The sequence below is a fragment of the Camelus bactrianus genome, chromosome 23 (assembly GCF_048773025.1).
Source record: "Camelus bactrianus isolate YW-2024 breed Bactrian camel chromosome 23, ASM4877302v1, whole genome shotgun sequence".
Classification (NCBI taxonomy): domain Eukaryota; kingdom Metazoa; phylum Chordata; class Mammalia; order Artiodactyla; family Camelidae; genus Camelus; species Camelus bactrianus.
In genome coordinates, this window is record NC_133561.1 from 20,583,287 (window position 1) to 20,603,425 (window position 20,139).

At 35.7% G+C, this 20,139-nt stretch overlaps 1 protein-coding gene across 13 annotated transcripts in view; it reads right to left on the minus strand.

Moving 5' to 3' along the window:
* SDCCAG8 (SHH signaling and ciliogenesis regulator SDCCAG8) overlaps positions 1-20,139 on the minus strand; it is a 185,805-nt gene that overhangs the window by 159,468 nt on the left and 6,198 nt on the right. For 8 of the 13 annotated variants that reach the window (XM_074351764.1, XM_074351762.1, XM_074351761.1 and 5 more), the window contains exons 2-7: positions 16,265-16,429; positions 15,474-15,556; positions 12,374-12,487; positions 10,561-10,686; positions 5,606-5,746; positions 1,684-1,748 (exon numbers count right to left, since the gene is read on the minus strand). In XM_074351764.1, coding sequence (XP_074207865.1) covers positions 1,684-1,748; positions 5,606-5,746; positions 10,561-10,686; positions 12,374-12,487; positions 15,474-15,556; positions 16,265-16,429 — 694 coding nt within the window. The remainder of the gene's footprint in view (positions 1-1,683; positions 1,749-5,605; positions 5,747-10,560; positions 10,687-12,373; positions 12,488-15,473; positions 15,557-16,264; positions 16,430-20,139) is intronic. The other 5 variants (XM_074351768.1, XM_045509440.2, XM_074351758.1 and 2 more) reach the window with 3 other exon arrangements.

The window sequence follows — 20,139 nt, forward strand, 5'->3', positions numbered from 1 at the left end:
CACATGACCTCCACCCTTGGGGTCTGGGAGGCGTGCAGGCAGCCTGGGGGAGGTGGAAAAGTCCACAGGCAATCTAAGGGTTAAAAAACCAATCTAATGGCAGTCTGAAGTTGAAAAAAAAAAAAAGGAGCTGTTTTTGTCCTACTCTCAAAATGGTATCTTCAACATAATGTTTTCTTTTTAAGTATCATGTAGAAAAAGCCTGACTTTCAAAGAACTTCAGAATACATTCCAAAGCCAAAGGGTGTCCATTACTATTTCTGTCAGGTTCAAATTCAAAACGCTCAAGTAGATTTGGTTACTTGAAATGGTAAAAAGAAAATTAAAAAGAAATAGGTAACACAAAGCCAGAGTTTCCAAGAGCAGTGATTTTATTTCTTTCTTTAAAAAAATGCTTCTTTAAATAATCTTAAATTATACTAAAAATATGAAGAAACAGAAGGATGCAGGGAACATAGTTTGGCTCGCTGTACTTAGTGATGTTTTAATGTAGTTAAACATGACATAGTTAAATTTTGAACGAGATAAGATAAGTCGCATTCCCATAAATATAATGACCTGGAAATCTACTGCTTTAGAAAGTGAAGAACCAAATCACAACAGAAATCAAAATATAACAAAGCAAGAAAGCAAAAATTAGACAATCTCTTATTTTATTTTATTTTATTTTTTATATTTTTGGGGGGAGGGTAGATAATTAAGTTTATTTATTTATTTTTAGTGGAGGTACTAGGGATTGAACCCAGGACCTTGTGCATGCTAGCTAAGCAGGCACTCTACCACTTGAGCTATACCCCCACCTCTGCCAACCATCTTTTAAAAGTTAGGTTTCTTCACAAAAACGTAAAAATCTTTAGAGAAATCCTAAAACTAATCAAGATGAGGTATGAAAAACATAAGAGTATATTAAAATAAACAACAGCATGTGTAGTAAAAGCCATGAGTTTCGGTTCTTAATATTACTCTAGTTATGTCTCTAGACAATATGTAGCCTAGAAGATTTAAAATTTTATTTCAAATTAGAACTTATTAAAATAAAATTATAAAAAATAATTTAAAGGTTATTTCACTTAAAAATATTTCATTATGACTCTTTAAATTAACACTTAATAAAAAAATTAATTCCTGTATTTTTTCCTACTCATAATATGTAAATCATTAATGGTTAATCTATAATATATAGGTTTTATTGGGATTTTTGAAAACATATCAAAAAGTACATAAAAACTCATGTACCCTAAAATTCATCATGTATAGAAATACTCAAACTATTATATTATCACGGCAATTTTAAAATTAGATGAAGAATATCTACAGAGAAAAAAAGAATACTTGCTTATAATCTGAAAATTAAGAGTGCTTTATTTCTACTATTTTAAAAGTATAATTTCTATAGCAGCTACTGATTCTTTTTTCTATGAGAAAACACAAATATTTTACAATTGATGAAGGGATAAAATTTGTAATTTACTTTGCAGTTATTTGAAATGGATTTGAAAAAGGACTTTACAATTTTATGTCCCCTTATCCTTTACTAATCTGAGGAAATTTCACATATTGCATATAAAACATCATTAAGTAGTTTCTACATTGACTAAAACTGGCATTTCAGCAAACATTCAAGTATATTTTCAAGGTCATTATGGTTTTGTCAATGACTTCAAATAGATGATAATACTTTACCTCAAAAACTTCAATTGAGATTCCAGGATTTCATTCTTTTCCTCATAAATAAGTTTTAGCTTCTCCTTTAGAAAAGAAAAAAGGTACATTTTCTCCATGTCCTGTGTTTTTATAAGCAAATTTTAATTATTAATATTAAATTCATTTTTTAATTTTTACTCAAGAGGAAAATCAATGTGTCCTCTCTGGAAACACTTTCCCTAGTCCACCCCAAATATTCTATTTTTATTGAGTGAATGCCTGCGAAGAACTATTAAGTCATAAAATGGTGATTACTGACAACATTTTTTTTTTCAAAATTGCATACATCAGGTCTTACTTTGAAAGTGTGACTCTGAGAAAAAACAATTACAACCTGTAAAGTCCATGAGGAAAAGGATCAGATCTTACTGGAATCCCCACAAGTGATGGCTGCATGGCTGACACACAGAAAATATGTGCTGGAGGAATTATACATCACTGGCCGATGGGCCAAACTGATTCACAATCTACAAGCCTCTGCTGATATCCAATTATCCTTTATTTCAATAGATATTTATTGGGTATCTAAGATGAAGATGCCTTTAACCTCCAGGAGCTTATATTCTAAGGAGCAGAAAGACAGATAAATAATGTCAATTACATATAGTTTACTCTAATGAAGAACACAGAGGTAAGATGAAATCAGAGAGGCAGGAAGTTATAATTCAGTTGAAGAGAAGTAGAGAAGGCTTCCTTGGAGGAGGTGCTGAGACTTGAAGGATAATTTCCAGCAGAGCAAAAGACACAGTCTGGAGAAAGCATGATACATATTTGGCCAATAAGGTGGCAGGCAAAGGATTGTCTTTTTAACAAATGGTGCTGGAATATATAAATAACCCTATGGGAAAGGAAACCCCCTACATGTGACATCAGATACAAAAATAAATTATAGGTACACTATAGTTCTAAATGTAAAAAGCAAGACTATACAGTTTCTGAAAGATAATGTAGAAGAGTATCTTTATGACAATGGAGATAGGGAAACACTCTTTATACAGGACACAAAAAACACTAAAAAACAAAGGGAAAACATTGATAAATTGGACCACATTAAAATTAAGAAATCTCAGTCAAGAAAGAAAGAAAGAGAAAAGAAAATTATTGACAGACACAGAGTAGGAAAATATGCTTCAATAGATATAACCAACAAAAGGGCTATATCCATAATATACAAAAGACCTTCTGAAAAATGAAGGGCTTCTGGGACATAGTAATGTTATACATCTTACAGGTGATAATTACACGGTTGTTCATTTGGAGATAAGTCATTAAGTTGTCCACTTCTGTTTTGTATAGTTTTCTAAATTTGTGTTAAATTGTGTCATTAGAAAAATCAAAAGGATGGCATGATAAACTAATGTACATATTACAGAATGCTGCTGCAAGGTTCAGGAAGATAAGGACTGATACGTTGAGGTTATTAAGGACCGTGGAAAGAAAAGTTTAGGGGCATATAGGAGGTTGAAGCTCAAATGAAGTATGGTGAAGAGAGAATGGGAGGTGAGGAACAGAGACATAAATATAGACAACTGTTTGGAAAGATTTTGGTATGAAGTGGAAGCAATAACTGGGTGATAGTTCCAAGGAAATGTAGGATCAAGAGAATATATTTTGTGTTTAATACGGGAGCTAGAAAAACATATTTTGCTGAACATAACCTAGTGGGGGGGGGGGAGATACAGGAGCTAGAGAAGATAACTGCAAGAGTGAAATCCTTGAAAGAAGTGAGAAAGATCTGGAACATAAGGCACACAGATGCAGAAGAGGGAAATTAATTCTAATGTGGGAAAAGGAGGAACGGAAGCATGTAATCAGGAAGGGTAGAAAGGGAGGGGCATCTGAACCAAGCTTGGCAGGCTGGGAACATTTCAGTAGGTAGGGGATAAGAAGGACACATTTTAGGTAGGGATGACTGCATAAGCCAAAGTCAAGTCTTCAAAGAGAAATGGAATTGGGTAAAAAGTTTATGAAGTAGCAAGTAGCAAGTGGTCTGAATGTTTATAGCCAACACTTGTGAGAGTGACAGAAGAGTGAGAAGTGAGTCTGGAAAGGTAATCTGAGGCAAATTGCAGATGGCTTGGGGGACTGGTCTTTACCTTATGGGTATTAAGTAGCTATCATAGCTTATTCAGATGGAAAAAAACCACACAATGTAGTCTTTCAGGTTTTTTTTTTTTTTAAAGAAGGAAATTCTTTCCTAAATAGTAGAATAAAGCTTGGAGTAGGGAATGAGAAAGATGAAGGAGACTGGGGCCAGAAAGAGCCTTTAGAAAACTATAATAAAAATACCTGTGGATGATAATGAGAGCTGATTTATGACTCACTCCATCTTCCTCTGGACATTCCTTTTACAGTGTTATTTTTACATAGATCAAAGGATTTAAAAAGCATCATTTCATCTTAAAATAGAATTACTTTAGACCCTTTTGGAAATTAGGACATTCAAAAGCAGCTGTGTATATGGTATATATGAGGAATTTAGAAAGCTACAGACATGCCCAGGGAAGATACATGCTCAGAAAAGTCCTGAGAAGACCCATGGCTTTCACATCAGGTTTATCTCTAGGCTTAGAGCAAGCCTAGCTGAATGGTGAAGGAATGCCCCAGCAACAGAGCCAGACTGCGAAGACTGGGAGAGTTGGTTGTTCTATTTTGATACTTTTGTTGTTTGTTTGATTCATTCAAGGAAATCTCTGTCAAATGTTAGTTGAACATGAGCTAGTGAAACAGAGATTTCAATGACCACACATGACAGGGAATAGCTTTTACAGAAATAGTTTGGAAAACTCTCAAAACAAAAGGATTACTACAGCCTTTAACAATAAAAAAAAAAGACAGCAAACCTTAGAAAAATGGGGTATCTGACTTCCAGAGTACCACAGTATGACAGTTGAATGCCGAATGTTCAACAGCAACAAAAATCACCAAGCATACAAAGAAATAGGAAAGCATGGCTCACTCAATGGAACAGAACAAATTAACAGAAACCATGCGTATGAAACATCAGACTTACTGGACAAAAACTAAAACAACTATCTTATATATGCTCAAAGGGCTAAAAGAAAACACGGGCAAAGAACTAAAGGAAGTCAGGAAAACAAATTATAAAAAGGAACCAAAACAAATTTTAGAGCTGAAAAGAACAAAAACCGAAATGAAAAATTCACTGAAGAAACTTTAGAGCAGACTTGGGCAGCAGAAGAAAGAGTCAGAGAATTTGAGGACAGGACAATTGAAACTACTAAGCCTGAGAAGCAGAAAGAAAAAAGAATGAAGAATTACCAAACAATCCAACAATTCCATTTCTGGGTATATACACAAAAACCTCGAAAGCAGGGTCTCAAACAGATACTTGCCCATCAGCATTCATAGCAGCCTTATTCACAATAGACAAAAAGTTGAAAAACTCCCAAATCCATTAACAAATGAATGGATAAACAAAGTGCGGTATATTTGTACAACGGAATATTATTTATCCTTAAAAAGAAGTGTTTGATACATGTTACAGCATGGATGAGTTGAAAACTTTATGGTAAAAGAAGTAAGCCAGATATAAATGGACAAATACCGTTTTGATTCCACTTATGTGAGGTACCTAGAATAGGCAAATTCATAAAGACAGAAAATAGAAGAGGTTACCAAAGGTTAGAGGGAGAGAGGAGTGGGATCTACTGTTTAAAGGGTACAGAGTTTTTGTTTGGGATGATGGAAAATTTCTTGAAATGAACAATGTTAATGGTTGCACAGCATTGTGAATGTACATAGTGCAAATGAAATGGACACTTAAAATGGTTAAATGGTTAATTTTTAAATGGTTAAAATAGTAAATTTTATGTTAATATAAAATTTTGGAAGTACAAAAAAAAGTAGATGCCTAAGGGAAAAGTACTCAAATGCCCACCAGTTCTAGCTTCCATTTTGCAGCCTCACCAGCAGATGCAGCTTTGATAATATCCACATTGCCATGGGAAAATGATCTCTTGGCATCTTCATCCACCCTAGAATCTTCACCTGCAGTAATCCAAGAATTCTGCACGTTTCCCTAAAATAAAATATGACAGTAATTGCAATCGACCTTTAATTTTAAATCAACATGCATGCTTTACAAATGAAATACTGATCATTATCTGTGATGAAAGGTATCAAAAAAGCAGATGGTTCTAAATATAAATCAAGAATCATTTTCCATTTTCAGGCTATTAGGGTCATATTCCACAACAAGTGTTACAAAGTCAAATTCCTACAGGTATAGGCAATAAAGTAAATGAGCAAAGAGGGCTGGATGTCAGTATATTCAACAAATGGATTTAACTCTTACTTCTCTGAAGACAAATACTCTTGAAACACAAAAGTCTTTCAGATTGTCTTTCATTTTCCACATTTCATAAAGGCATGACTAATAATAATAATAATAAATACATATGGTGTTTACTATGTGCCAGACACTGTTTTATGTGCTCCACATATATTAATTCATTTAATCATTGCAACAACCCTATGAGGTAAGTTTCACTGTTACGTCCATTTCATAGATAAGGAAACTGAATCACAAAGAGTAGTTGCTAAGAGTCACAGGGGTAGAAAGTGGCTAGCAAGTGGCACAGCTAGGATCTGACCCCTGGCAATCTAGCTCCAGAGTTCACGTCCTGACCCACTGCCTTTCCAGAAGATTATTTATCTTCAATAAGAAAAACAGTGCATGGTGATAAATAGAACTGATATGCAGCCTGCTTGTTAAGGATTCAAAAAGGACTGGTAGGGGCCATGACAAACCATCCAAAGGAACGAGCCACTACTCAGTTCCAGTCAATTAGTGTCATGTGTGAATGCAAATTCATATTACAAAATAAACTTTTGATTCTTAAAAAGATAATGCAGATATCCAGCTCTTCATCTGAAACATTGTTAAATACCGTGTCAAAGTTTTTCAAACAAACCATGTCTACAGACTGAATGTGGTGTACCCACTGTCAGTTTGCGAACTTTGGCATTCTCTCAACATTCAATGAAATAAGCAGCCCAAAGATCTGGGTGATTTATATGGGCATCAGGAACTAAAATACTTACATTAATTTATTCAACAAGTAATTTTTGAACTCCTGCTAAGGGCCCAAGGACATGGTAGTACTTATATAAGAGGACATGTCCCCAAACACAGATCTATCCTGTGGTGTCATAATCATGTTAGAATGTGGTAAACTGCACTTATCCTAAGTAGCATCCTGAGATTCTATTCCATATTCTTTGGGAAGTTCAGTTAAATGCAAACATCTGTATAGAAACTTCTAGGTTCAGGCATTGTGCTAAGTGCTTGGGGGTGGTGGTGTGAAAATGAGCAAGACCAATCTTATCCTCAAGGAGTCTACAGATTAATGAAGAAGAGAAACACCTAAGCAGATACTTCGAATTTAATAAGGCAAGTGCCAGGCCAGACGTGCGCATGGGGGGGCTATGCCAGGACAGAAGAGGGATACTAAGAGCAGCTGGAGATTCAAGAGATTCAAGGGAAGTTTTCTGGAGAAGCTTCAACACTGATGTGATATTGTGAAGAATGAAAAGGAACAAGCTAGATGGGAAGAGCATGCCAAGAAGAACATCATGAGAAAAGTCACAGAGGCATGAAACAGCATGGTGCCTGCCAGAGACTTTTAGGCAATTCATCATTACTGAAGGTTGAAGTACAAGGTAATGAATGTCAGAAGATGAAGTTGCCTTACAGAGTAATGGAGGGTGATACTGATTTCCAATGGAGAAATCGGAGAAAGTATGTAGACTACAGACCACTGACTTGTGATACAAAATACTATTATTCTTGGGAAGAAGTGCTAGTCTAATCGACACTTTGTTTCTTTACAGACAGCTTTTAAAAACTTGGATTTGACCAAAATTTTTAAAATCTTATACTTAAATATCCCTGAAGATCACTGAAAACCTTTGATTTCTTAATTGAGGGGAAGGATTGGTAGTTGATGGGGATGAGAGGAGATGTGGCAAGAAATGGCTTAGAAATTTTCTTCTTAAAAAAAAATTTTCTAGATCTTTGATTGGGTACACATGCCAATATTTCTAATAAATAGTGTATTTTAATATTATAATGTTTGAACTCTTGAGAAAAGCCCTTCAAAAAGGAACAATGATGAAAACAAAGACGGAAATGAAATATTCTTTGAATGGTTTTAGGTTTTGTTTTAAAAAATAAGCTGCTTGGAAGAGGGTATAGTTTAAGTGGCAGAGTGTGTGCTTAGCATGCACCAGGTCCTGGGTTCACTCCCCAGTACCTCCGCTAAAGAGGTAATTAAATAAACCTAATTACCCCCCAATAACATAACATAAAATAAAAATACATGAGAATAGTGCTTTTTAAAAAAAGATGTTATTTTTTAAAAATTAAAAAAAAATAGGCTGCTTGCTTCTTCAACTGCTTGATCATAAACTAGGCTAAAAGCTAGGAGTCATGTTGGTTACCATCCAAGTCCCATGATAAACAAAGATGGTTTGGTTCAATGTTGACAAGTTATTCTCAATCTAGGCAGAAAGGCAATATAATTCAACGCCAGGTGGATGGATGTGGGGAGTCAGAGAGTCCTGTGTTGAGTTCTAGCTTTGCCATTTTCTAGCTTTGTGACATTAGACCAGTTATTCTGGTTACTTAACTACTGTGTACCTTAATTTCTCTGAAAACAGACATAACAACACCTGCCTTGTGTGGCTATAACAAAACTGAAATAACGTAATGTAAATAAAGTGTTTGATATAGTACCTGGCACATCGTAACCACATAGTCATCAATATATATTAGGTACGACTATATAATTATTTCAGTTGTCTTCTAAAGAAGGCATTAAGAAACACTGAAAATATATATTCAAACCTGCCAATAGCTTTGGCAAGGGTTACCAACAACATGGTAATAGAATCAATAAAAAGAGTTCGGAAAAAAGAAGATAATATCTTGATCTGTTTATATTTAAGATACTCTAATAGCTCTCAGTACAGCGCTATGCATAGGTTGCTGAAATGCCTCAACTCACCTACACAAGTGAAAAGTGGGTGGAACAATTCTGTAACATCCAAATAACATACAAGACTAACATTAAAATAGATAACATGGTCACCTGACATTCTGCAACAATCATTTCAATATTTGCATTCTATTTTGGCTCATGTGAATGTTAAAAAAAAACCCTCTCTATATCTTTGTCCTTTCTGAAAAGAATCTGTATTTCTGTAGTTTCCTTTAGCAAGTTCCCTTTGTTCATATGGCAAAGCATGTGTGCTTTTACCATCATTTCCTTCCCCTTTTGCATTACTCACTTCTCTTGCCCTCTGATTCACTTGTCTGCCTAATTTCCTTTCTTACTTCACTTCCCCATCTTCCACTTCTTTGCCATTGTATAAATATTGAAGACTCTGAACAACTGATTCACTATTACATATTTGGGGGAAAAGCAAAAGAATATATTTATTTTAAAAATGAGCTACTTCTAAGTACCTTTTATATGGCTATATCATTTTCAAATTTCATTTCAAATTGACATCAAAATAATAAGCAACTAAGATGAAATTTTTAAGTACTAATATTACTAATAATATAAATATTCAGAAAAAGTTACATAATAAAAGAAAAATAGCTGATGACAAAGTAAAATGTAATTGCAGAAAAATAAACTGAAAAGCTAATCAGCACACTTTATTATTCAGATACTTCTAAATAGCAAATTCTAACACAAAGAACTCAAGGATTACAGAAGAAATCAGGTTAAAATTTCAAAAAAAATTAGAGGACACCTACGTAAAACATTGAAACAATCATATTTTTTCTTAACAGACCTGATTTACTAATAACAACTAAGTCAAAAACCACTAAAATTCACTGCAAAGTCAAGCTGCAACAGGCAAGTATTAACACTTCCCCATGGAAAGCTGAAGTCTCAAAAAGCAGAACAAGCTGTGATTAACTGCATCCTATAGCAAAAGAGTGAAAAATATTGTTAAGGCAAAAAGTATCTCTGACAATTCATAAGGAGATACTAAGTTTAAACACTATTTAAATACCATCCCAAGAATTTTATGGCACAGAATTATAGAGATCCTCTAATTCTCTGTTCTTCAAAATATGGTCACTGATAGACTCACTTTGGCAACTTGTTAATAATTCATATTTTTAACTCAAAGACTTAACCCAGACCAACTGAGTTAGATTCTCCAGGGGATGAAACCCAGGGATCTGCACTGTCAACAAGTATCCCAAGTGACTGTCATTCACATTAAAGATTATGAACTGTTAATACTGGTGAACTTCTCAAATTGCCAATAAACAGAGGACCCATGAGGTTAAGCCATGCTTGAAAGTCCTATAAAATTACTTGCTAAACACCCAGCTTGTTAGGGACAATAGGAAGCTAATATTTTGACTCATGGACCCTCAGGCGAGTGTTCTTCCTGCTACACCACGCTGCTCATTAGACTTACTAGAATTCAAAGTTCAAAGAAAATTTAGAGAAATACAACAGAAATCTAAGCTACAGTTCTGGGTAGTTACTGGATTTAACAAAATCCTTCCTATATAATATACTTCCTGCTTTCAGACCTGCTCTTTCCATATGGAAAAAACATGAACGGTATATACGCTCAGAGAGGACACGGGAGTGGATATTAGGCATCACTACATCATCCCATCTGAGGATTCATTTCACCACAGTGAATCTTAATTTTTGAGGCCCCAGGTGAACACCAGCACAGTACTTCTGCCAAACTTCAAGAAGAGAATCTAAGTAGTTCAGAAAGCTAAGGGAGAGGGCAGGAGGCAACATTCAAACTATATATTTTACTTCTATGGTTTTAAAAAACGCTCACAGGTGCATCCAGAAGTGTTTGTTCCCTCATTGTTTCCTCGAGTCTTTGAGATTTCAGCTCTTGTTGGAGCCTTTCATTTTCAAGCACAACTACTTGTATCCTATTTTTCATTCCAGAGAGTTCCTCCTATAAAAAGCAGAAATAAATAACAAATACATCAAGCATTTTTAAGCAGTGCTTTTATTTGATGATTACTAGACAATCCAACATGATATAAAGCATGGAGGACTTATGTTCTCTATCCATTTTCTGAAATACTATAGTTAGACAAACAAAGCAACTCAAGCATTCGTTAACAAAGAGAAGGCTGGGGGAATGTCGTAGAGTGCCTGCTAACGGCCATATCACAGGACCGTGTGGTTTCTGACAATTTTCTGTAGGCTTACAGAAAGGCTTTAATTAAAGAACTTAAACTTAACTTTAAAGGATGAGGTTGAATGCTGAAAAGTAAGGTAAGATATATTAGTCCTCATGCTTAAATGCCAGTAACTTGTTGAAAACTGACAGAGGACTAACTACATAGATAATAGAAGACTATCTCTCTGAAATAGAGAGGTATGGAAAGTTACATTGATTATCTATGAACTGGTAGCCAAATGGAAGGAAATTATGAGTGCAACAGTTTGGTGGAGAGTTCTGAAAGAGTGTTTCCTTGGCTGTGCAGGGTGTAATAAAAGGGGTTACAAATATGTAACAATTCGAAGAGCTACTGAGTAGCATCTTACTCTGAAAAAATGAAAAATATCAATATATTGATGGTGCAATATTTAATCTTTATTACCAGCATAAAAAAACTATTCTGCAATATATGAAAATTCCATTCAATTATTTTATTCAAAAAAAATAAAAGCTGTAATTGAAAACTGTAATTAAACAAATAATGCAGACTTCCAATTTTCGATCTGGCATATAATAAGCTTGGAAGACATCCCTCCCACCTTCATAACGAGAAAAAAGCTGAACAAACTGAAAAATCAGCCACTCTTCTTAGATCCATCCTAGAATTAAGACCACACGGAAAACTGTTACCCCCCAAGACTGGAAAGACACACAGGCATTCCTGAGAATCACAGCACACCAGAGCAGAAACTTCTGGGGGAGTTAGTTGCTGGGGTTGAAAAATGTAAAGTCACTGATGAAATGATGGAATCTCAGTGTAAACCAGCTTGAGAATTAAAAAATCTCAAAGGACCTAGTCTCTGAGAGGATGGTATCTCCTACACTTTTGTGAGTTTTATCTCTAGGACACTACCAGGTTTTTACAGCAAAGACTAGAGAAAAACCCCTCCTGCTTCCTCCAGCAGGAGAGAAAAAGTAACCAAAAAGCATTCTGTTCTTTTTAACCAGGCCTTCCTCAAGACAAAATATTTTGCCAGAGCCTAAATAACTGGATTTTTTCAGAACCTAAGTGACCTCGAGGAAGAGAAAAATGCAACGCCAGCTTCCTAGTCTTCCCATCTTACTTGTAAGAGGAAGGGGAGACTGAGAAACATTGTGAAGGTCATAGCCAAGGGGCACAGGGTCACTAAAAGACAGACCTAACCAGAGGACTACAGAATGTTTCCCCTACTCCCTTACCTTACCACCACACCAAAGGACTCCTACATTGTAACAAGGGGATACACTAAAATAACTGCACATCTCAGAATATGTTTAAGATAAATTCTTCAAGGAAGCCCAAAGACAACAGGGGAGATCAATTATCGGAAGATGACAATCGTCAATGTATTGCTATAAACATGAAGACTGATAATAGAAAATTTTCATATAAGACATTATTAATGTAAACTTAAATTTTTAATGAGAAACTCACCTTGCAGAACTTGACCTCTGCCTCTAAATGGTGAATGTACTGAGACTGGTCATTGATGATAGGAACAAGATTGTGTACAGTAGGCAGACTGGTGTCCTCATATTCTGATGACTGCTAAGGCAAAGAGAAAAACAAATTAAGCTCGCTTTGATTTAGCAAAGAATCTGTTAATACTATACTCAATTTAGCACTGACGTCATATAAACATAGACTAGACCACAATGTGGCTAATAGTATTTATTTCTCTATCCTGTAAATACCACAAATAGATAAGATTCAGGGATATGAATAGAAATATGGAAAGTGAAAGTCGTTGTAAAAAGCACATAGCAAGTGGACAATGCTGGCGTAGTATAATTGGCTTGGGAAGAACTGCCTATTTGAGTGATCTGAAAATGTGACATTGTATTCAGCAATTCTGAGATAAAGGAATGGCTCTTCAAGAAACCACCATAGAAGAGGACTGCTAGCTACAATTGAAGAACAGCTGCCTGAAGGAGGGATTCTTTAGACAAGTGTTGGATGCCAAGCATGGGTTAGTGAGGTAAAATTCTATCTACAAAGGAGTACATTAGCAAAACATGGTTTTTGACTTTTGACCCTAGTACTCAAGGCAATTCGAGACTATGCTGCTCTGGAGCACAGAGCCTCCAAGACTACAGTGCTAAAGCAGATACACGTGAAACTGAGAGATACACCACACTGAGGAGTCAATGAAGACTTCAGAAAAAGTGTTAATTCTCTTTACTTCTGTAGCATTCCTGTAATTGATTTTTAATATATATCATACATTATCTTAAAATGATTGTAAAATGGTTTATAAAATCATATATTGTATCATGACACTATTTTTAAAGAACAGAGGAAGATAGGAAAAGAGAAAATGAGAGTCAACCAGTTAGATGATCCAGACAAAAACTTGAGACGAGACACATGATTAGTTTGTTTTTCAGTACAGCAGAAATTCCTAACAATGATAAAGTACCAGCTCTCATGGCAGAATAATTAAGCAGAGCTTTGCTTTGGGGCATATTTAAGACCTTTAAAAACTAAAGAGACTTTAATTAAATGAGTTATCTGTGGTAGGTAGAAAGCAACTAATTATAATCATTTTATATTAATAGAAATGGGTCCATAGCAGGGGGAAAAGAGGTGGGAAGGGTTAAATTGGGAGTTAGAGGATTGCAACTATTAACTACTATATATAAAATGGATAAAAAAACAAATTTCTTCTGTATAGCACAGGGAACTATATTCAATATCTTGTGGTAACCTATAATGAAAAAGAATATGAAAACAAATATATGTATCTGTATGTATGACTGAAACATTATGCTGTGCCACAGAAATTGACACTGACTACTTCAATTAAAAAAAATGAGTCCAGAACATAGGCAAATATGAATTATTACTATATGTATACAGAAGACAGTCAATATGAAAATTAAGCACTCAAATTAATATCATGTGTAAAACGTTTATGTGAAATCATTCATATGTACTTTACAGGATTTATTACAGTTTAGATGCCCACATTTTAAAACAGTAAATAACAACATTTAGCTATATTTTCTACCCCAACACTTCCTCAATTTCACTCGATACAGCCACGTATTTCTCATATGTCATACTGGCTGTGAAACTGCATTCTAAAGAGTACAATCTTCAAAAGCTACCTATTATCATGGATTGTAATCATCACATGTAGGTTGTATACATTTTGAGTCTAAATTCCATTCTTTCACACAGCTCCACGTAAGCAGACCCACATGTTGGTAAAGCATATACCTAACTGATGCCCTTGATGAGGGTCTTCTTGCCTATTTAGGGTCCATCTGCTCAGTTTACTCTTTAAAATGCTAATAAGCATGTCTGAGCATTCAACAGATAGAGCAACTTAATCAACTAGGCTTAAAAGTACCCTACCCACTGTGTGCTTAAGGGCATTCTAGTAACTAGGTGTCAACAGTAATAAATTCACTGAATGATGAAACGTTTTATTAAAATTATAATTTATACCTACAAATATTGAATAGGAGTATGTAGTACTTTTCTCTAAAGTGGGAATTGAGCATGAATGTATGTGTCAGGCTGGAATGAAGTGTTAATATGGGGGTAACTGTTACGACATTTGAGTTGTGAGGAAAGGAAAGTGACATGTCTCCACAGTTTCTAGCATGTAGCCTTGGTATCCAATTGTCACATACATTGAAAATGCATGGTGGCTATTGTTGCTATGACATTTTATATTAGTGTCATATTCCATAGGTTTTTAAAGAATTTTAAATATATGATCTTATTATTACAAAAACCCTGTGAAAGAGTCCATGACAGACCCCAGATAGACCTAAAGCCGAGACTGTTATTTTGGCCCTTTAAATCTGGCCAAATCCTCCCCTCACGTCCACCCTTCCCTCACACCTATCTTGGGCTTTTTGTCACGTTGCTTCAATCAGAAATAATACTCTGTCAAAGCAATAGCAACAGAAAACAGCTTCAGAAGAGACAGTATAGCTTCTCATATCACACAATTTTATAACCATATATTTTAAAACATAGATAAGATTATATACTTCAGATTTTTAAAAAACATATTTTTTTTGTTTTTGTGGGGGGAAGTAATTAGGTTTATTAATTTATGTATTTTTTAATGAAGTACTGGGGATTGAACCCAGGACCCCATCCATGCTAAGCACACACTCTACCAATGAGATATACCCTCCTCCCTAACATTCAAAATAAAAGAGTAAAATTCTAAAAATAATAAAATACAGATCTTTTTTCTAAAAAAGCAATGGCTAATCTTTTCCACACATTGTTCCTGTTCTATATTTGCTAATAGTTGTAAAGTAAATTTGAACTATTTCTTTACTCACATTTTTCAGGTAAATTATAAATTTTAAAAATTAGAATTCCCTGAAGAAGTCTCTCTTCTTCAGCCAAAAAAATTAGAGGGAAGATCATTTCTTTTAATGTTTTACACTGTTACCAAGGGCTGTTCAGAATCTGTCTACAACATGTACTACAAAAATAACACAGTAAAATTAAAGCATAGTTAGAAAAATAATGCTTTTGTGAGACTGCAAAAGTTTATACTTACCGAAGGAGACATTTTTCGTCTTCTTGGAGATACTTCACCTTCCCTAGTTGCTTGCTGGTGCAACAAAGCTTTTAGCTGATTAACTATGGGGCAAAAGTGATGGGTTTATTAATCTTATTTTGATCCAAGGTTTATCATCACCCATCTACCAAATACTATTCATCTATTCATCTAACAAATACTGTTTAAACATGTATTATACATCACAAAATGTGCAACTGACTGGGGACACAAAGACAAACATTAGAAAATCTCTACCACTTAAGAGCTAAGACTCCACTGAGCAAGAGAGATATAACTAACAGATATAAAACAGTGTAACAAGCTCTAGGTAGACCTAGAGCTATACACAGTGCTATAAGAAGAGGAAGTGCCTAACTGTGCCTTTCTTCACAGAGGAGATAACACTGCGAAGGATGAACAGGAGATCGTCAAGCAGAAGAAGACGAAAAAAATCCAGTTAGAAGGCATGGCACGTGCAAAGCATAGACACATGGCTAGTAGGGTGGTATGATTAGAACGTGGCTTGCAAGATGGATAGTTGAAAGGAAGACAGAAAAATGAGGCTGGAGAGGTAGTTTGGATTCATCTTTAACAAAATACTGCTATGACATCCTAAGAATCTTGGATTTCAACCTACAGGCATTGGGAAGCCTAAGGGAAAAAAATAAGCAAGAAAATTAGATTAGCTGATTTGTGTTCCTCAACTAAAATCTTAGCAGTAGAATTATAGATGAGTCATTACTGTACAGAGTTTAATGACGCTGTACACTGTTCAGGTTAGGACTGACCTTCATACTCACCAGCATGGCTGTGTTGCAGCTCATGCCAGGCTGCCCTTGCATCTTCATTCCCTACACTGGTATTAAAGGAAGGATCCAGCCCATCTTCTCCAAGAGTGGTATCACCTTCTTTCAGGGCACATTTCAACTGGTGAATGCTTCTATTTGCGCGTTCTGTAACAACAACGTGATGAAAATCAGGGCCGGTGAAATCTGGGGGACCAAATATACACTGACTCAAGGAGACAATTTCTAAAGGAAAAGCAATTATTTCTGATGCTTCATGGGGGAAAAAAAGCATAGTTTTGTTTTCAGCTTGCTAAGGAACATGCCAGAGGAAGTGAGAGATTAAGTTCATGGGTAAGAGGTTAGATTTGATGATCTCTCAGGTCCCTGACATCTCAGGGGTTGACAGGCACTATACACAGCTCTACCGCCAAGGAGGCCTGAATGGGACAGTTTCTCTCCCTTTCCCTCCCCGAAACAACAACGCCACGGGGGAAACAGCATCCTAAACGTCTCGATGCCTAAGACTTCCCTACCCCTCTTCAAGACACTGGGGTGGGCTGGCAGAACTGGTAAGAGGGACTCCACTACACCAACTTCCTGCCCAAGGAAACCTTCTTGTCACTGTGAACCGGATGTCTGCCCCCACCAAGAGACATCTGACTGCCTGGCCTAGTGTTAATCATGATTTGAACAGCTAAAGAGCTGACAGTGGCAGCCTCAGTAGCACACGTGTACTTGTGTACTGCTGGCTGCCCACATCTTATGTGGGAATTCTTGGTTAGTCACCTGACTATCCCTAGGATTGAGCTTAAAGTCACTAACACATACCTAACATAAATAGTCTAAAATGAAGTTTTTAAAGGTATATTACTGTAGTAGTTCATCTGTAAAAATAGCCCCCAAAGAACCCAGCCTCACATCCTTGTTCCCTCCCAGGTTGAAACTGAGTGGGCCTGTAACTTGCACTAACCAAGAGAATGCAGTGGAGGTCACACCATGCTAGACCAGTCACATCTTTAAAGCATCTGGTAGCTTCTGCTTCTACCCTCTTGGAATGCTGGTTTTTATGAGCCCTAAGCCACTAAGTAGGAAGTCTGGCTACCTTGCTGGAGAGATTTTGAAGGGGCCATGTGGGAAAAAGAGGCCCTGAGACCAGAGGGAAGAGAGAAGCTGAGACCTGCTAACAGCCCATGACTCCAGCGCCAGAGGCCGTCTACCTACAATGGCAAGAAAGAGACTCAAAATCTGCCCAGCTAAGTCCAGTTAACGCACAGATCTATGAGAGATGCTAAAAATGCTTTCAGTTATTGCTTCCTGCCACCAAGTTTTAGAGTGGTCTGTTAAGCGGCAATAGATAACTGAAAGAATTATTCAGTGAAATATTCACCTAAAAACGTCTTCAGCAAAGGATCCAAGTCTTACCTTAATAGCAAAATGATGCTAATATAGTAATATTATGCTGTACTATATGCTAATACTATAATAATACACTAATGACACTGGTGATGGCATTACTAGTAACTCTACCCCACTTTATGAGTTTTTTTATGTGTATAACAACTGGAGAACCAGGCAATCAACTGGTAATTTCATTAATTAAAGTCCAGTTACTTTTTCAGATTTAAACTTTGTTATTTCTGCTAAGCTCCTATGATTATATTCACCAGTTCCAATCTGGAAAACATTAACTACAATAAAAAAGATGTTTCTTGTACATTGAAACCCAGATTTCAGTCATTTTCAAATTCTGACATCCATTATTTGAAAGTCATTTTTAATTCATTAATTTACCAAATATTTACATATACCTAACAGAATTTATGTTATAAAAATATGAATTCCCATGCAAGTTCATGACAGCTATTATCTATGTCAAATGGATTCTACCTAAACAATTCTTAAGATCTTCAGAGGAGATTTTTTTTTTCCTAAGTAAAAGCTTTCTCTAAGTAAGAGCAACACATAACAATGATGCCAATGAAATTCTTACCCTCTTCTGATCTCGGCCCTTCCCTGACAACTTAGATCTATTTTTTCTTGTATATGTAGGAGAAAAAGCTCCTATTCCTAGGAGAATATGGGAACCCTAAAAAAGCTATGAATCAACTATCTTTTCATTACCAATCACAGATGGAAATATATTTATAAACATATATCTTACAGGATCTTGAAAAATAGATTCTACTTTCCCCAAGCTTATTAATTTTAAAGTTTGAGGCAGAAAATAAAAACCCGTAACTTAACACGAAAAAACGTGCTCTATCTCTCTATCTTACAAAATCTCTAACATATGTTCTTCACTTACGGCAACTCATTTTCCACCCTGATTGAACTAAAGAAAACAGGCCTTTTAGGTCGTTAGGGTTCAACAATGAAATTATACTACTATACAAGAGACCCAGTGAATTTATCACTACAGTTTTCTCCAGATCTGTGCTATTTCCATACAGACCTTTCTCTGACAGGAACTTGGTACTGATTAATAGCCAAGCCTGGCCTCCTCTTAACACCTCATGGGTTTAAGGAAAGTCCGGATGAGACGCATTCCTGGTTTTAGTAAAATAAGAAGCAGCAATAGTTGCCCAATAACTCAGAATTTTCTAAAGAGACTTGGTAATGGAAAAGGAAAATCAAAGGGTTACATGATAAGCAATTTAGGTCACAGAGCTTTAGACTTAACGCACTGAAATCTATGAATAAAGCACTTATCTTTACAGCATCCATTAGAAAGGAAACAGGGTTTGAATAACACTAAAGTGTGCTCTGTGGAGCCGTCAAATGACTTCATCTCTAGGACAAAGGATAATTATTTATTTATACCTAGTCTGACTAAAAGCTAGTAAACTATATTAGATAAAAGAAAGGAAATCTGAAAAACGGTGGTGGAGTTTAAATCCCTGTAGGTAGTTTTTTCATTAGCGTACAATGATGGCAGAGTCTTATGAGCCCATTTAATCCCTTTCCTAATATTCTTGTTTGATCTTTTAGAATTTATAACACGCAAAGACTAAGGGTTAAATTACACTACAAAAAGAGTATTATGTGAAATACTACGATATTGAATTCAACAACCATCCCAAAGAAAAGTGATACAGGAGGTTTGGGGGTTTTTGTAACCAGTGACTTCAGTTGCTAGGATCAGAGATGATGAAAAGGAATTTGTAAGAGCTATGTCCTAAAACTAAAACTAGAACTAAGGAAGTGAGTGATATTTTAAAGTCATTTCAATATTACATTTCAAAATAGGCTAAGTGATTTTCAAATATATACATAGTAACATAACTATACACTGCAACAGAGGTAATCCTGAGGAAAAACAACACTCAGATCATTCAAGACAGATGAAACCTCACTGCTCTTCAACTGGAGCCATTGCAACTGAAGGCCCCCAAATCCTCATTAAGAACACGATTCCCCAGATGCACGTATCTGCTGCTTACATGTAAGGAAACCACATTAGACAAGATGTTCCAGTTATTGTTTCCTATTCTACTGCTAATGGGCACAGCTTTATCTGTTTATAATTAAGAGATGAAAAGCATACTCATTTCCTCTTCATTCCTGAGAGCACAGTAAGGGTACTCCACATGCATCCTGGTTTCTTCTCCCCAGCACCCAGGGCTAAATAAACTTAATCATGACCACAAACACAATATAACCTCTGAGTCCTACAGAATTGCATGAATTAATAATCTTTCTGCCAGCCCACTATCTAAATACCAACCAGTACAAGAAGCATGGAAAAGGTTATTAAGCTGATGACTGCCTACAAATTTAAGTCTGTTTTATTCATCTTTGTAATCCAGTTGCCCTACTTTCTAATTCCTAGCTCAACATTGAGCCTCTTCATCAAGATGTTTTTGAACAAAAGGCAA